The following is an 18,474-nucleotide window of genomic DNA, read 5'->3' as shown; positions in this document are numbered from 1 at the left end:
TGAACTTGACTCATACCAATGCCTAGGCTTGCCCGTATCTACTGATAGGTTACTCTCTTATCTTCCTCTATCATGCGTCGCTCAGCACTGATGTTATCTTCAGTAGTCACTGTTAAAGGACGTCCCTCACGCGGATCATCATTGAGATTGCTACGTCCACGCTTAAACTCGTTAAACCAATTGTAAATAGTGGCACGAGATCGGGCTTCATTAAGATATGCTAATCGCAGCCTGTCATAGCTTTGTTGTTGAGAAGCCCACAACGAAAGTCATAATAAATCATTGACCGAAAATTTTCTCGCGTTAGGTTCATTTTCACGTGTATCAAGAGTTTTAGATTTGCTGGCAATTCACAAAAACAAATGACAAATGAATGCAATATACTATATTAGGTTACCAAAGTGTTCTAAAATTGAAATTCAAAAAAAGTTTTCATTAGCAATGTTTCTAACTGGCCAGCCCTGCGATTCTGTAACTCACTTCACGCACTCACACAGCGGTTTTCGCATCGGCGGTCTCTCTCAAATCAGTCGTGAAGCAGTCATTTTATGATTTGGCATTCTGAAAAGGTGGGAGCTTGTACTTTATTGTTTATCAACATTTTCAGTGTTACCCACGTACACTTATAAAAGCTTATCATACACTATTAATTATTCCACTGAGGAACTCAGAGGTCTGAGCTAGTTAAGTATAGTCCTCTATCATTATAGATTTTAATTCAAATTCATTTTAATTAAATTAATCAATATTCTACACCAGAATGAAATCCACCTAGGCCTGCTTTCTTTATACAGAGGTCGGGATATCCGTTTCAAGAATTATTATACAAAACGCTCTGTGTACACCATGTATAATCATACATGTAAATGATATCGTAAGTTGTGGAATCTGTAAAACATTATTAACCCGATTTCATACTTTGAAGACGCTGTTATATATAATTAATATTATGATGCACAAAACACAATGAGACAAAAGTTTACTTCATGAATAATTCATGAACGATTCTACAGTCAGTATCGAAACGCGGGAAGCTGGAAAGATGAGAAAAAGTAACCCTGTTCACTATAAATGATAGGTATCTTTGAACAATATTTATTTAATTACAATAATAAAAGAGGTTTTGTATTCGTAATACTTTGCAATTATGCCCACTGAGTACTTAAGTTTTCTATATAAATTTAATGTTCTATTTTCGTGATGCAAGTATTTTGTGTGCGCGGAAAAGAAAGAGGCAGGAAATAATTGGAAGAAATCCCGCTTTTGACAAAGACATTTTTTGTAACCGGTGGCTTTAATGGTACACTTCCGTATCATCAATCTGAAAACCGCTGAGTAATACTTTGTTGAAAATTCGATAATTTGGAGATAAACGCTCATCTAATACAAGCATATCATACACATGTTTATTTGTTGTACAATACTACTAACGAAGTCTTTACGAATATTAGCCTGTAGTTTACAGGCTTTTACTTGTGTAATAAAAACATTTTTTATGTTGGCTATAGGTTGATGTTAATTACAACAATAGTTCCCGTGACCTCTCCACGTATCGCAAGTTTATTATTCTATATTATTTACATGAAGATAGCGGAGAGTCTCTTTAGTGAATAACAAAAATGGCCTACATTCAGAATATCAATTATATTAACTAATATATATACAATTACTATTAACGCCTGACAGTAGTCACTTTTGGTTATTTTAAATAGAGTCTTACACTGAAACTACACAAGATAAGGATCCGAAACCTTCGTGTCATGAATATCAAAGAGGTCCAGCAAATTGGTTTTATAGCAATTCTATTTCAATATTGTGTTTAAATTGCATATACATTGAATATATTTAAATAAATCTCTTTTGATTATGGAAAATATTCGCATGTGTATGAAACTGATTGTACAAAAATTTGATATTTTTGCCGTGTTGCAAATATGTGATATTTGGGAAATTTTAATAAATTAAAAAGTTACCTAATGAATTGCTGTTTGTCTCGCTTAAACTCGAGAATGGTTCCACCGATTTGGCTAATTTTGATCTTGAAATATTTAGTTCAGGGAAGGATTAAACTGTGCGAAGTATGTATAAAAAAAATTAAAAAAAAAAAACGTAACCATAAATAATTTAATTTTCCAATACAATTCGTTGCTTCAAACATCTGATGCTTTTACTTAAATAGATATATAAATTTTATGTGCTTGGAATAAAACCTCCTAAAGGGCTGGACTAATTTTGATGAGTGATCAGGTGGATTCGAGAAGGGTTATGACAATTTGATATTTTTTGTTAAGTAGATATTCGTAGAATTATTTGCGGTTTAGAAGGTTTGGTCCAGAGGGTATAATTTGTATTCGTTAAAGCTAAGATATAATTTAATATATCTAAGAATGTTTCCATGAACTGTTTTTCAGGTTTTTCACTTTTATCAAGAAAGCAAAACGATTTATATACATAATATAAAACAGCAAAGATCCTGGTTTTGATTATTGGATATATAAAAATGTACAAAAGATCACGAAAGAAATATTATCAACAGATACACGTTACGTAAAAGATTACACGTTATGGTCACTTATTTTTAATTCCATGGAAAAACAAATTACTCGGAGATGCAAGATTTAAATTCGAATCTAAAATTATACATTTTCCTCCTGAGACTTGAGAGAATAATTATTTCGCAAACATCGCGTCGTGTTTCAGACACAAAAAGGCTGTTGAATCTTTATTAAAAACAATCATATATCACACAACAAAGTAAAATAATAATAGTTAATAATTTATTTATTCAATCAGACAATTATTATTGCTCGAACGGTTACGGTAAACATCGTGAGGAGACCGGCATGCTTAAACCCAAAAACTCGACGTACTGTGTCAGATACAGAAGGCACCTACTTGCCTTTTAGAAAAAACAAATGATCACGGAACAGACCTCAAAGGCTATTGGTTTCTTTTTCTTCACACACTCAATAATCTAAGAAAAAAAAACATTAATTTATTTTTATTATAACATAATTTAATATAGACATTCGCAGAATCATTAGAATTTCATTGTTATACGTTGATAATTAATAAAGATCTTATCTAGCACCTTAATATCATTATGTAATTAACATACTCACATAATTATGACTGGGTACATTACGTGGTCGGTATAATTGTCGAAAAGTCCTTCATAATACAAAAAGTATGAAAACAAATTTTAAAGTTAAATCTAGAAATAATTAATTAGCGGATCCACGTAAACGAGTAGAAAAAAAAGGTTTTTCGTGAATGTGTGGCTAAACATTTAAGTATAAAAGGCTGAATAGCGCTAACGTCAGATAGATGCAAATAATCTTTGCTTAGAGTAACATCAGTGTAGTGTGTGCTATTATAACAAGTAGGTATTTTTATTATAATATAATCTAATCTCTTGATATATTTCAATAAAGTTTTTATGTCCCCTTTTGAGTAATATATTTTGTTTTGCGTATACGAAAAGGTTCTATTGTGCTTTTATCACTACTTTTGCGTAACAGTTTCTACCCTTGACTAAATAAGACCCAATAAGGTAATAAAATAAGTTCCCAAATTTAAATGTTTGCGGGAAGGCCTGTTCTTTGTGAAAGACAAAACAAGCAAGACTAATATATGGGAGTAATTTTAACAATCAATATGATTTGTGAGTTTTTTATTACTAATTAATTTCCTACAAGAAAATTTATTTCCCTGGAATAACATTTTAATAATTTCAATCAACATATTTCTTTGACGCCTTCCAGAAATTACGTACTATAATTATATATATCAATTACTCACGAAATATCTAATATATAAAATTCTCGTGTCGCGGTGTTTGTGGTTAAACTCCTCCGAAACGGCACGACCGATTCTCATGAAATTTTGTGTGCATATTGGGTATGTCTGAGAATCGGAAAACATCTATTTTTCACCCCCCTAAATGTTAAGGGTAGTCCACCCCTAAAGTTTTTTATTTTTAGATTTTTTTCTGTTTTTATTTTTTTATGATACAGCATTAAAAAATACATACAACCCCTAACTTTCACCCCTCTACGATCAACCCCAATTTTTTTTTAATAAATGATATACATGGCAAAACGACGTTTGCCAGGTCAGCTAGTATTTTTATATAATTCATTCATTTGCTTCGAGTTAATTCGTGCTCCCTTATGTTAGTCATTTCCTTAGGATAACATTTTAATAATTTCAATTAACATATTCATCTGGATAATGTCTACCAGATACTACTATATTATTAAGATATAATTGATTTTAATATTTATAGAATCAGTTTCACATTCTGAAAAGGGTAAATATTACCATTTGAGCCAATAGGGCTAAAGCTGTTTAATTATTTTCCAATAATATGTTAAATAAGTGACTTTTTAAATAATTAAGTCTTCCATTATTATTATAAGGCAGAGTCAATCGAGGTTCAGATTTACATATCTATTAAACCTAAATCAACAGAAACGTTCTAATTCATAATTCATCGATCAAGTTCATATGCAAATAATACGAGTACATAGCCAATTTGCAATTAGTAACAAATTCAAATCCACTTCGAAGTCTAAGTAATGTAAAACTGTCAACCGCCGTAAGTCGTCACCACGCTGCTATTTTTTTGTTCAAGTAAAAAAAAACGAGCCTCACAAAATAGTGATATAATCCATTGAGAAAGGCTGTATAGTGTATAATGCACAAGCGAATTAACGCTGTTGAAAGGCATGTATAGAAAATACATTCGAACATACGAACATACTCGTATATACATAATTTCAATAAAACTTTCATAAAAGTTAATGTGATAAGCTTCAAAGGTCTTTTTTACAAAAACTCACGTTTAAATTGTTTTTAAAAGCTATCCTATTCAGAGAAATGTGTCTTTGTTATTTATTAGATAAAAGATATTTTGCTTCTTAATAATGGGAATACATAAAAGCTTCTAAAATGTTTCGATAAGTGTTTTAATACAAATTGTCATAGTAAATTCACAATGGCCGTTTAAGATGAAAAAAATGTATTTTCGGCAAAATAGTATTGGCAAATTTGGTATGTTTTGACTAATAAAATGATTTATTTTGTCATTTACGTGGCATTCCGACATATGCTGATAACAGACTGAAAACGAGATAAATAAATCGATAAATAAGATAGAGTTACAATCCAAGAAATTACTTATTTTCCATTTCCGAAATTCCCCGGCCGCAAAATACCAATCGTAATAGTGACCGCGGTATCTATAATGTATATGTTAATGTAAAATTGTAAACACCGTTAGATTGTAATCTATCTCGCGAGATTATAAACTGTCGAAAGATTGTGAACCTCAGCGTACTGCTTACAATTTAACGTATTATTATTCGGTAGATTGTACTACACTAACTTAGTTATCATTCAACCTTCTTTGGTCAATTGCAGATTAATTTTACTTCCCAACAATTTCATATAACTACCGAATAATAATACGTTAATTTGTAAGCAGCTCGTTGAGGATCACAATCTTTCGACAGTTTACAATCTCGCGAGATAGATTACAATCTAACGGTTTTTACAATTTTACGGTGACATATACATGATATAATAATAATTCGTGATTTCGTCGAGAATTCCCTTTAATTACGCGAAAACATTTCAGTTGCTTCTAGTAATAATAAGTACATAAATATTTTTAATAACAACTTAGAGAGATACTTCCTACTACGGGAAGCATTTGAAAAGGCACTTTCAGTGACAATTTAAAATGCTTTTTCAACAGGATTTTTGCTTATTTAAAATTATCTTGAACCAATCAGATGACAATGACACAAAGCCAATTATGGCTGCTGGAGATTACCAATGCAGACTAACACAAAAATACATCTTTTGTAGTCTTATTTATTTTTCTTTGTACTGATTTATTATACGCAAACAAAAAGAAAAGCGCTGTTTAGCTTTAGAATGATGTACGACTAGTATTGATTACTGCAGTGCCAAAAACAATTTCTAAGAATAATATTTCACAGACTACAACTTAAATGTACTTGGTGATCAAACGCAAACAGATTGGAAAATAGGTTTTGTTAGAATTTAATTGCGTATTGTTTATAGTCGCGACTTTGTGTAGCTGTCGAAGCAATTACGTATTAAAATGATAAAAGAGAAAGCGTTAAGGTTTTAGGTGGAGTGAATACGATATTATGTATACATATGCAGGCGAAAACTTTGTACACCATTTTAATTAATTATTAATATTGAAATATTATACAGCTAAAGCTTGTATGGAGAAGAAAGGTATAAAGACGTTTTTTATTCAAATGGATCAATTGGAATAATATACTTCTACTGGTTAACTGACACATTGATACCATCTCTTTTACATTTCAATAGACTTTTATCTTTATCAAAAAACTTTTCTTCATCGACAGAAGAACCAATGAATTGTGAATTAATTATCTCCCGGTGTATAATAGTAATATCTCTAGTTTTTATATACACTATAAGGAATATTGATTACGCTTGATACAGATAACGTGAAATAATCAAGCTCATAGCGATCACGAAAGATAAAAAGCTCGGACGTTTTTCATTCATTTAAGACATATAAATCGGATGCAGATACAGCATTATTATTGCTAATTCGATAGACAAACACTTACCAGGTCATGAGATTTAAAATGATGAAGGTCCTTTATACTTTGGGTTTGTTTGTGTAAGTGGTATCAAGTAATAACAAAATTGTCTTATTCTACATAGCTCTTATGATACAGTACTTTTTACGTGGTTTTAAAGTTGTATTTTAGTTACAGATGAAGCTGTTAATTCTTTTGGTCGTGGTCGCGGTGGCGACAGCCCGTCCAGATGAGCAATACAGCAGCCGATATGACGACTTTGACGTAGACCAGCTGAAGGAAAATCCTAGACTAATGAATGCTTATATAATGTGTTTCCTTGGAGAGGGAAAGTGCACACCAGAAGGAAATGAAATTAGCAGTATGTCTCTCTTTTTTCTTAACGCGATGTTCCTATATAAAAAATACAACCTTTTTAGGTCTGGGCCTCAGATTTCTGTATCTGTTTCATGATCATTTGGTAATCTAATAGGCAAGTAGGTGATCAGCCTTCTGTGCCTGACGCACGCCGTTGACTTTTTGGGTCTAAGGCAATCCGGTTTTCTCACGATGTTTTCCTTCACCGTTTGAGCGAATGTTAAATGCGCACATAGAAAGAAAGTCCATTGATGCGCGCCGGGGGGATCGAACCTACGACCTCAGGGATGAGAGTCGCACGCTGGAGCCACTAGGCCAACTCTGCTCATGTATATATTCTTCTATAAATGGACTATCCAACATAAAAATAATTCCTTAATTCTAAACTAGCTGTATGTGGTATACGTGAAGATCTATTCTTTATAGAATTACTAGCTGGGGCCCGCGACTTCGTCTGCGCAGGATTAAAATAATATTTGTCCAAATTATGTAGCGTGAAAGAAATATTTTATCTACTTTAATTAACAGAAGCGATAAAAGTATCTATTTTCATTTAGGAATCAATTTATTTCTACCGAATGTGCATTTGAAATAAATTATCACTATTTTGGTAAATTATTCAAATATATAAAAAAATAATCTAATTGCCCTCTTTTAATTGAAGTACATTATCTCTTTCACACACATTGTATTTGACAAATTATATTTTCGCAATGAAAAGAGACTGATGAACTTATTTCAAATAAGAAGGATCAGTCTATACGTGACCACTGATTTAATATTTATTACTTTAAAAAGAGTAAATTGTAATTATGTCCTTAACATACGGTGTGTTTTACAGTGTACGGAAAATGTATGTTACCTTCCATTACCTTTTCCAACCCAGTTATTTCCTAATTATTTCCAACCTAGCCGACTTGAACCAAGTATCTCCAGCCACTATATCTTTTTAACTTCACTACTCAAGATAATTGTTATAAGGCAACGTAAATAATATTGTATGTGTTTTTTTCAGCATGGATTCCAGATGCAATCAACAATACTTGTAAAAACTGTTCGGACAAGCAAAAAGTTCTCGTTGCCAAAATGATCAAGACCATGATGGACGACCATGCTGAGGGCTGGGAGAAGCTTAAGAACAAATATGACCCAGAGCATACCCATGAAGACGTACTGAAACAGTTCATTGGAGAACACCTCCAATAAACCACGTTTGAACTTTGATTTCTTCATAGTTTCTTGTAAAATAAATTTAGATTTCTAAAAAGCTTTTGTTTTTGTACTACTCGCGAAACGCTGACTCGACCTATAATAATTTGACAGATAAAATGTCAGAGAAAATGCATGGATTTTTTCAAATTCCAAAGAAATTTGTCATAGAACAATACGGGTTGCAGACCAAGAGCTAAGCTAAGTTAGTTTAGCTTACCCGCACACCATTTGCACATGCTTCGTCACACTGACTGAGCTTTGGCTTAGCTGTTGGTGTGCACGCTATTTATTTCTAGCTTAGCTTAGCCTAGCTTGCTTGGCATAGCTTAGTTTAGCCTTGGCATAGCTTAGTTTTCGGTCTGCAACCGGCTCAACACATCCGTGCAAAAATACGGAATTTTTTACGTCTTGTCATATTCAGAAACCATATACAATCGTACCTTTTTGGTATTTAGAAACCAAACTACAGTTTTGCTAACAAGATTTTTGCCTTTAAAATTAGTGAGTTACAAAGATAAAATATTTTGAAAGTAATTATGAATCCATGTTTAAATTCTTAGTTATACACAGTTTCATGTTGTGTATGTATTTTAAAAACTAAATCTCATACATTGAGATTTAAACCAATAAAGGTGCCATGTCAGCCAAATGATTGATGCCAGAACTTTAAGGAAGGCGAGGATAATGATATAATAAAATTGGAAAATGCTGATTAAACCATAAATGTATAACTGTATCAAAAATGCAACCAAAAAGCATATTTAATTGTCTTGCAACTGGGTTAAGTACAACCAAGAGCATTGTTCGCTATAACAAATTGTTTTTAAAGAAAAAACATATCTTGTGGAAATGAATTATGCAATGCTTTCTCTACTTTACTGAAATAGAACAAAAATTACAAACACTTATTAATGTTATATACAGCTACTTCCCTTACGTTTAGGTGTAATAACAACCCCACTCTACTCCATTTCGAGGGTAAAAACACACTTTGATATCATAAATATTAAGGATTTAATTGTACCACTGTCCCCACCTCCAAAAAGTTCATTTCACAACCATCTCAATACTAAATGCCCGCCTTCCACTGCGAGCGGAACGGACCCATTACGGATTCCGCTATGATTGATTTATGATTTTCATACATGTGCTTCCACCAAAGCGGAGACGAGCGGAGCGGAGTGAGCGAGTTGAAAGAGTCACATATGAGGTTAGCGAGTTGAGCGAGTTTCCCACGGAAATGAAAATGTATGAAAATCATAGTTACGAGTATAGCGGCAGTTCCGCTCGCAGTGGATGGCGGGCAAAAGAGTTAGCGCCATCTGAGTCTAAATCATTCATAAGTTAAATGGTTTTATAGTCACTGTAAAGGTACAGGCGTGTATAAAATATTGAGTCTTCATTTATCTCTAAAATTAATTTTATACAATAATGCTACAGCCAACTTAATTTTAATTCATAACACCGTTGAATAACGTCATTATAAGAATAACTTATCAAGTGCCTTTTCATAGCACAACGACGGTAGAATTAATTATGCCTGGGCGTGATCAAAAAATAATTCTGAGCTTACTTTTGAACATAGCCTGATACTGAATGGCGTCTTGGAAACGAACCGAGGTACTTGTCAAACTTGATGACGTCGCACTTCACTCTCGGTCGAGCCTCTTGAGGGCACGGCTTGTAATCAGATAATTTCAATTTTTCTTTTACGTTTCCTTAAACGCTAGAAATATTCAACAAGAACAAAGTGTTCAGCTGTAAGGACTATTTGTTTCTGTCTTAGAAGTAGTATAATGAAATTGTTATCTATTCCCAGATTACTCACCTAACGTGCGGTTTTATCATAACCCTTTAATATTGTACATTAATAAAACAAATTCGTGTTGACCCCCAAATACCCCATCCTCTAATGCAATCATATACATACATATAATTACTCATATAAGAGTATAAAGCCGTCGTTTAATATCTGCAAAGCAGTTATTAAGAGATAAATGACTTTCTAAAAATAACAAATTATAACAAGAACTGAGTTATTACTTGTATTAATATGAGGTTTGAAAACACCACTGACGAGGCCGTAATCTTTCATCTCCAGCATTTAATAGAAGTCACACGAGCGTACAAATTAGAGCAAATGAACATAGCATATTAATTTATCAAGTAACGGGTTATTCTCGTTATATATCTCTTATTTTTATTCGCGATACCTAGACTGGATATTAGGACTACAAAAAGAAATTATATACATAAAGAAAATCGGAGACAGTAAAATTAGGAATGTGATTTCCATGAAAAATGTCTCAGCATGTTTATTTGCTTGTATTCATTCAATTTCATACAATATACATAAACAAGTAACAGTTATTTATTATTATAAATAAATAATTGTCTATCTTCTATTGAGGGAAATGCTTGTTTGTGTGAGACTGATGCCTCCTAAAGGTAAGAGTACCTGTGTCACAGGTCACCACCACTTGCGATCGACAGAAGTTCTTTAAAAGTAGAGAAAATTTATGCTGAATATACAGATATTACGATAATAGGTTGCTATATTAACGAAGCAAAAGGATATATTATCAACGTACTAATTTCAAATACAAACAGAGCAAAGACAAATAAAATACTTATTGAAAGCTACCGGCTAATCCTAAATCGCAAAATAAAAGCACGAGTTTCAATTAAGTACAGTAAGTAGGTACACTTAAGAATGTATGCGCTTTGGTAAAACATTGGTTCACGTGTTAATAAATAACGAGATTTACCTCAAACACGAGATGTACCATAAACATACCACAGACCAGAGCTAATAAGTTTGCATTTGACCATCATAATCAAATCGAACGCGCGTTTCGTCTTTTTTTTAAATTTAAATATCTTATTGTACTACTTATTTGCTTTACTATTCGTGACGATCAGAAGGGTATTTAATTTGCATGAAAAATTAATACAAGATTATCTATCAGAAGTCCGGCGCGTCCGAATGGAAAATAAAGCATGTATGGTATTCAGCAGACAAAATCTCGACCCGCCAGAATGACAGTAGGCGACCTATTCTGCACGCCAATGTTCCGTCTTCAAATTTCCGTAAATTTCCCCTAAGGCTATATTATATAAACGTGCTTGTAGAAGGTTCTAGAAAAAAACATAGGCATCACTAGTCAAGCATTTATGTCATAACGTTGTGTACAGTCTCCTTCGGCATCTAGCACGTATAATGGCATCTTTTTACCTAATCTGTAAATATGCTAATGAAGTTTTATTTAATTTATTTGTCGTTCTTTTAACTCTCATAGGGTCGTATGTAAGAATGAAAATGTAAATGGTTACACATTTTATTATTTATTAGAGAATTTCGTAACACAATTTACGATTTAATTATAAAATCTATTTATAGATCTTTGAAATACAAGTCAAGCAAATTTGGATCAAAGAACTGAATCCTTGGATTACAATAAGGAATTGTTTAACTACAACAATAATGTTGCCAGTATAAAAATATTATTCTTATAATTATTAATTCCCACGATCTTTTATAGAAATATTATAAAAATGTCCAGACCCTTTGCAGAGTATTTTAACCTAGTGGTCACGGATTAATATTTAATGCCTGTAAAGTTTGTCTGAGAATTTTTCTCAAAATTGTGACTCAGCGTTACTTAGACATTGTAATGTTTTTTTTATGGTTTTATTGGCCAAAATCTTAAATAGACTAAAGTCGAATATTACAATTTGTTTTGCAGTATTAATAACTTGCGTACCTAAAGAAACTTACGCACTAAATAAAAACATGATTTTATCAAATTCAAATAAAAAGTTGTTCCACAAGTTAGTGGAACAACTAAATAAAGTTAAATGTAATAGGCAAGTAGGTGATCAGCCTCCTGTGCCTGACACACGCCGTCGACTTTTTGGATCTGAGACATGTCGGTTTCCTCACAATGTTTTCCTTCACCGTTCGAGCAAATGTTAAATGCGCACATAGAAAGAAAGTCCATTGGTGCACAGCCGGGGATCGAACCTACAACCTCAGGTATGAGAGTCGCACGCTGAAGCCACTAGGCCAACACTGCTCACTTTTGTAATCTATGAAATATTATTTTTATATAATCAGCGTAAAATTTGATAACGACCTGTAGGTAAGTCTTAAGTTAAACTAAATTGTTTCTTTTATTGCATACAAACTCAGGCATTGAATTCAGAGACGACCTTCCTTCCTACGTACTCCTTTATAATTCAGACTAGATAGCAACGTACATGATCGGCACTTAAACCATTCCGATCCATCTAAAATTCAAACGTCCATTTTAATTATTTTTTCGTGAGCTTTTGTCAAGTTTAATTTAAATTCAAATTTCGAACCTAAAAACGATTTCCTTTCCTTCACTAGGAACAATTGAATTGTTCGTCGAAATAGTTCCAAAAGGTTGATAGATAATTAAGACACACATAATATAACAAACACGTTTTTATAAGTCTGGTCATCATCTATATTAATTATTAAATTCCATTAAATATTATTAATTCCCAGATTGATTGTGTAGTCTTTAATATATTTTTACAGTTAGTGTTCTTATAAATAATATAATAATACTAGCTGACCGGGCAAGCGCCGTTTTGCCATGTATATCATTTATAATAAAAAATAGGGGTTGATCGTAGAGGGGTGAAAGTTAGGGGTTGTATGTATTTTTTAATTCTATATCATAAAATAATAAAAAATATCTAAAAAAAAATATATATTTAGGGGTGGACTACCCTTAACATTTAGGGGGATGAAAAATAGATGTTTTCCGATTCTCAGACATACCCAATATGCACACAAAATTTCATGAGAATCGGTCGAGCCGTTTCGGAGGAGTTTAACCACAAACACCGCGACACTAGAATTTTATATATTAGATTAATGTATTAGAAATACATAATTACGCAATATTAGCCTACGATTAAGCTCCAGCTCATGGTAACGTCTCGTGGAATATTGTTAGTATAAATAATAGTCTTAAGTCGTATAAATCGGTGAATTATGGAAAAGCATTAGTAATTGAACACACCGCTTTCCGGGCAGATATAATAGATTGCGAACATTTATTAAAAGTAAATATACCCTAAGCTAAGCCTAATCCTTCAGTAGTAGTAATAATTTCTGGCACAAAAACCCCCCTTCCCCAATCTGAATTCCCAACCTTTCATGGTATGTTATCATCCTTGGGCAGAACTTACCAACACCCATAACACACATTGCTTAAGAATCTAAATATAGGTAATCTGCTAATGCATGTTCGGCTTAGAACAAATTAAGTTTGTTGGCAGTTGTTAGCGGGATGTTCAAATATGGTCTAAGTTAAGGCCAACAGGCTTTAATCGTTTAAAACAAGGACTTATAAATTATTATTAGGGGAAGTGGGGTTGCGACGCTGAACTATCAAAAACTGTAACTTATTTATAGGTTCTTAAAACAAAGTGTCGCATCTGTTACATTTACCCTTTGTACATTTTCAGAATCGAGAATGTTATATTACAATTTATGAATGTACGAAAAGCTAGACTAAATTATCACAACCAAAACTGACATTTTACAAATTATTGGCTACAAGTGTAAGATGATCTTTAAAATTTCGTTTGCGCTTTTTATCATTAACTAATATATATATTACATATATTATATATATATATATATATATATATTCATATGTATTATGTATGTAACGTTAGTCAGTAGTAGTAATCAAATGTTAAAAGATTTTTAAATACAAAACTACAAATCTTTCCTCTTTGCAATACTAGTCAAATCAAATCATTGCGCCATAATGACCCCGGCCAGTTGACACTTAAGCCGCATTTATATTTATCTGACGTGTTGTGTTGTGATGCTCTCTGTCGTGATGGCTACTGTTCACATTGATATGACGTGTTATGATGCATTATGACGGTTTTTTGTATCAGTTCCGTCTTGACTCCCAGAGAGTTCACACATTTGCAATGTTTTTTCAAGAATCATCCGATTCAGATCCTATCTATCTCTTCCCAAATAGCTGCTCTCATAACTTGATCTTTATATTCTTTACATTTTGGATTATAAATCACTTTAAATTGTCTTATGTATTCAATTAGTTGCTCTTCGTCCATTTCTGACGCGTAATAACACAACACTGGCGCGTGCACACTAGTCTGATGCGGTATGACGTCTCTCGGCACCGCCCCCCGCACCTCACCCTTTCTGACGCGGACCGGGATCGCCTGTGACACGACACATCAGAAGCCGTCATAACACACCGCATTGAATAAATGTGAACGCTTCCATATTAAATGTATGAAACTGATACCGTTCTGATGCATCACAACACAACACGTCAGATAAATGTAAATGCGGCTTTACTGACACGGAATATTACAGACTTTCCCGATGTCATGTTTGAATTTAGACTCATTTGCAAGTTGAAATTCTAATCGTCATAAGAGAGATACAATATACAGATATGATGCGAACTTCAATAAATTACGCATTCTCACAGACACTACTTATTTATTCGTCTTTGGGGAAATTCACAGCTCGCAAACAAATCATTGCATATCTACTGCTAAGGTAGAAATCGCTTGAAACTCCTAAGATATTTATTCTTAATATACATATACATAATCGCGCTATTGTGGGGCAAGCTTTAAGATCTTATACTTATTAAATAGATCTAGAACTAGCCGCTTGTTCAAGTTTTCAACTTCACTACTACGGAATTAATAGATAGTTTGCTAGCCTATGTTTATTTACTTAATAAATAAAATGTATTTATTCAAGTTCTAAACCCTATAATGGAGCATGAGGGAAGACACCTTTTCGCTGTTCTGGTTTTTTAAGTAGGTAGGGTCTGTGATTTATCGATTCACGGTAAATCGAACTATGAAACCCGGTTAACACGCCATGTACGCTAACATGGTTAACAGGTTTACATTGCTATTGGTAACAAAGAATGTTACCAATAATAATTTGAACCCTATTCGTATACTGATATTCCCGTCCCGTCGTCGTGTGGCTGTGAAAACACTAATAAGTTTAAATAGACAATTTTATCTAAGAAAGCGTTCAAGTATTACGTAACGCAATTTTTGGAGATTATTGACACTCCCCCCCCCATGAACTCGCCGTAACGTTTTTCAGTACCCAAGTACAGTACTGTACCCAAGTCTAGTAAAACGTTTCGTGACCACCTAGTGACTCTTTAGTTACTATTATGTGGTGTAAGTAGAAAATAATATTAACAATAACGCGTTATTCAATCCCCGCCCCGCATCGTAACGATTTGCAAAAGACCCCCCCTCCCAAAATTCGTTGCGTAATACTTGAACGCTCCCTAATAAATCATAATATTAAATAGTTCTGTCAACATGACGTGGCAGTCTCTCATTGACCACGCTTGCTGAAAAGCACTCGAAACGAAGTAATCTTAGTAATGTAAAGAATTTGCATTACTAAGATTATTTTCATCCGTTACAGAATATAATTTAAATTTGTTCCTGCGAAGACCAAATACGGTATTATCTAGAATATTATTTTCAAACACCTAAACTATTCTAACTTATTTTTATAAGGTCCTTAGAGGTAGTATAATGCTAAAATGTTTGAGAGACTGGAGCTGTGTGTGCCAAATAATCACACTCGGTGTGGTAAGCGGTCGCAATTGCATGCAGTGCCTCGGGCGCGTACCGCACCCTGAATATTATCGCATGTGAGACGGATCTATTTGCACACTGGCTGAATTCACAATGTCATTATTTATAATTAGTTATAAAAATGTTTAGGTTTTATGTTTTTAGTTAAATTTTTATTTTTATAAGTTTTCTATTGTATTAGTATTAACTATTAAGTTGTATTGTCTTTTATTGCCATAACTTTTACACAACATTTAAAGGAACACGGTGTCCTCTATTTCTTCCATTTCTGCCAAAACCATCCATCTTTTAGTCGATACCAACTCCGGGGAAATAAATACAGATAATACAACTTTTTCTACAGCTGTGATACTTTTTGACATTCAACACCTTTTGTCTTCAGTCATCGTGACCACGCACGCTGTAAAGCACGCGAAACGTAGGTTAAATTTAAAATTATGTTAAATAATTGTAAATTTATAATAATACATAACTTCAATCCGATAAAAAATGGTTTCCTTTAGTATTAAGTTACTTTATAAACTAAAATAAACTTATTGATTTATGCAACCCACGCATCATCTATTTTGAAACAATAAGGCGTCCTCATAAAAGAAAAAGCGCGAGCTTTCAACCAGAGCTTACCTCGATATAATCCCAAAGTCGAAGTTGCAAGCTTTGGAAGTTTTACAACGATCAAGCCTGAAGGTCAATAGCGGTGGGCGCGTCGCCAACTCTAAACAATTGCTAAGTGCATTCGGACAATTTCTTTAATTGACCCCGCTGTTAGGGCAATTTCTACGTGATTGCGGTCGCACGGCAACTGTAAAATGGTAATGCAATGTTCTACTGTATTGTTATTACAATGCTCGGCATAAACTGTTGATAGCTCCAGGAACAAAAGTGCAAACTTTATATAATCTTTCTGCGTTAAAACAATAAATATACTGTTGAACAATTTGTAAACACGTATTTTAATTTTCAAACAAGATTCCCTACAACTTACCTTCAGAAATTGATCGATACAGATCCGGAGACCGGGCCTACGCGCCTCCATCTTATATTACCATAGCGACATCCCTGAGAAACTTTTACATTTCACCAAATTTCATGTGACTCATATATTTTTTATGAGGAAAAAAAGGCATATGTAACTTTGACAATGTTGGCGAGCAGTCTAGTGGTTGCAGCTGTAAATATATTTTTTTCTATACTTCAATGATTGAATAAAAATCATTCTTGCAAAAGCTCTCTACGTCGTAGCAGCTAAACTTTTAACAAGATGCTACGAGCCGTAGAACCCATGACAACAAGACATAATAACTTAACATAATAACAACTTAATAATATCCATCCAAGTATTTTCTTAATGTTTATGAGTTGATGAGGTCAATGCACTTCATTATACATTGTTCATGACTGAAGAATTCATTCAAATGAATTTAACTACGAGATTCATGAATATTTATTACAGTTTCAGAGCGGATGGGTTATGATCAAAAGTAACGAAATAAAATACGCTTCTGACGAATTAGCATAACGGGGTGGCTATTTTTTTCACTTTGACATCAAAGAGTGTTTCAACATGTGGATTTTTTCATCTAGAAGCATAATAGTACAAAATAAAATGCAAAAAACAAAATAAATGAACACCTCATAAGTATATTATATCGTAAGTATATTGTATATGTTATTTTAAGTATGCTTATAAAGTGTAGAGATTTGTTTTTATTTGACTATATTTTTATTTTGTTAATTAGGAAAGTTTTTAACATAATAGTAGTTATATTATGAACCAATTATCTTACATGTAAAATTGATTTAGGTAAATTGTAATAAATCACATTTTCTTTTCATATTACTCTTGATCATATTGAGATATAATTTAGTTAGAATCGCCTAAATGAAGAATTATTTTAGAATAATTTAGTCAAATGTAATTAAATTATTACTAATCATTGTTACAAAAGCCAATTAAAAAACCTTTATTGAAATACATTTATTAAATAATTTATACAATAAATTACGTATTCGTTGCATAATAAATATACATAAACTTATAAATAATGTTGACTAGAACATTATCAAGCAAAAATTTTACCCAAATTCTATACGTATAAAATTATTTATATAAGATTACACGTAAAGCATACTTTACAATATGACTTTATTACCTTAATTTTCTAACATCTTTTATCAAAGACAACAAAGTACCTTTATATTTTTATGAATTCAACTTTGTTGGAAAAAACAAATAGGTACTTAAGTTCTGTTACAGTTGTCTGAATATTCCTTATGTACTTATGCTATTATATACAAAGACTAGATTTAATATGAGTAATAAGCAAGTACATGATTGCTTATTATGTGATTAGTTTAACAATTCTCAATTTCACATTTCAAAACTTTATGTAATCTGTGACGCCTTTGTAGAAATCATAGTTATGATATTCGAGAATATACAATTTGTTAGACAATAGACAATAGAATCTTAAATTAATTAACAGGCTCTTAACACGTTCACTGCGTAACAGGCCGATATCAGCCTGCCGCGGTATTTCCGCTGGTGCGGACGAAGAAATCTATGTCCCTCTCGCTGGTGCGTAACGATTATCTCAGGTGTTTGTAAAAATTCGACAGG

The 18,474-nt window shown here is 32.7% G+C and overlaps 1 protein-coding gene across 1 annotated transcript; it reads left to right on the top strand.

The window, feature by feature from the left end:
* The first annotated feature begins 3,258 nt into the window (after positions 1 to 3,258).
* On the top strand, positions 3,259 to 8,239 carry LOC125062324 (allergen Tha p 1-like). Its single transcript, XM_047668162.1, has 3 exons — positions 3,259 to 3,382; positions 6,786 to 6,975; positions 7,987 to 8,239. Exons 2-3 carry the CDS (start codon positions 6,792 to 6,794, stop codon positions 8,175 to 8,177), a joined length of 375 nt encoding a protein of 124 aa, XP_047524118.1. The 5' UTR covers positions 3,259 to 3,382; positions 6,786 to 6,791; the 3' UTR covers positions 8,178 to 8,239.
* The last annotated feature ends 10,235 nt before the right edge of the window (positions 8,240 to 18,474 follow it).

The sequence above is a fragment of the Pieris napi genome, chromosome 2 (assembly GCF_905475465.1).
Source record: "Pieris napi chromosome 2, ilPieNapi1.2, whole genome shotgun sequence".
NCBI classification, from domain to species: domain Eukaryota; kingdom Metazoa; phylum Arthropoda; class Insecta; order Lepidoptera; family Pieridae; genus Pieris; species Pieris napi.
Note: the sequence above shows the minus strand (reverse complement) of the source record. Positions and strands in the feature narration are given on the sequence as shown.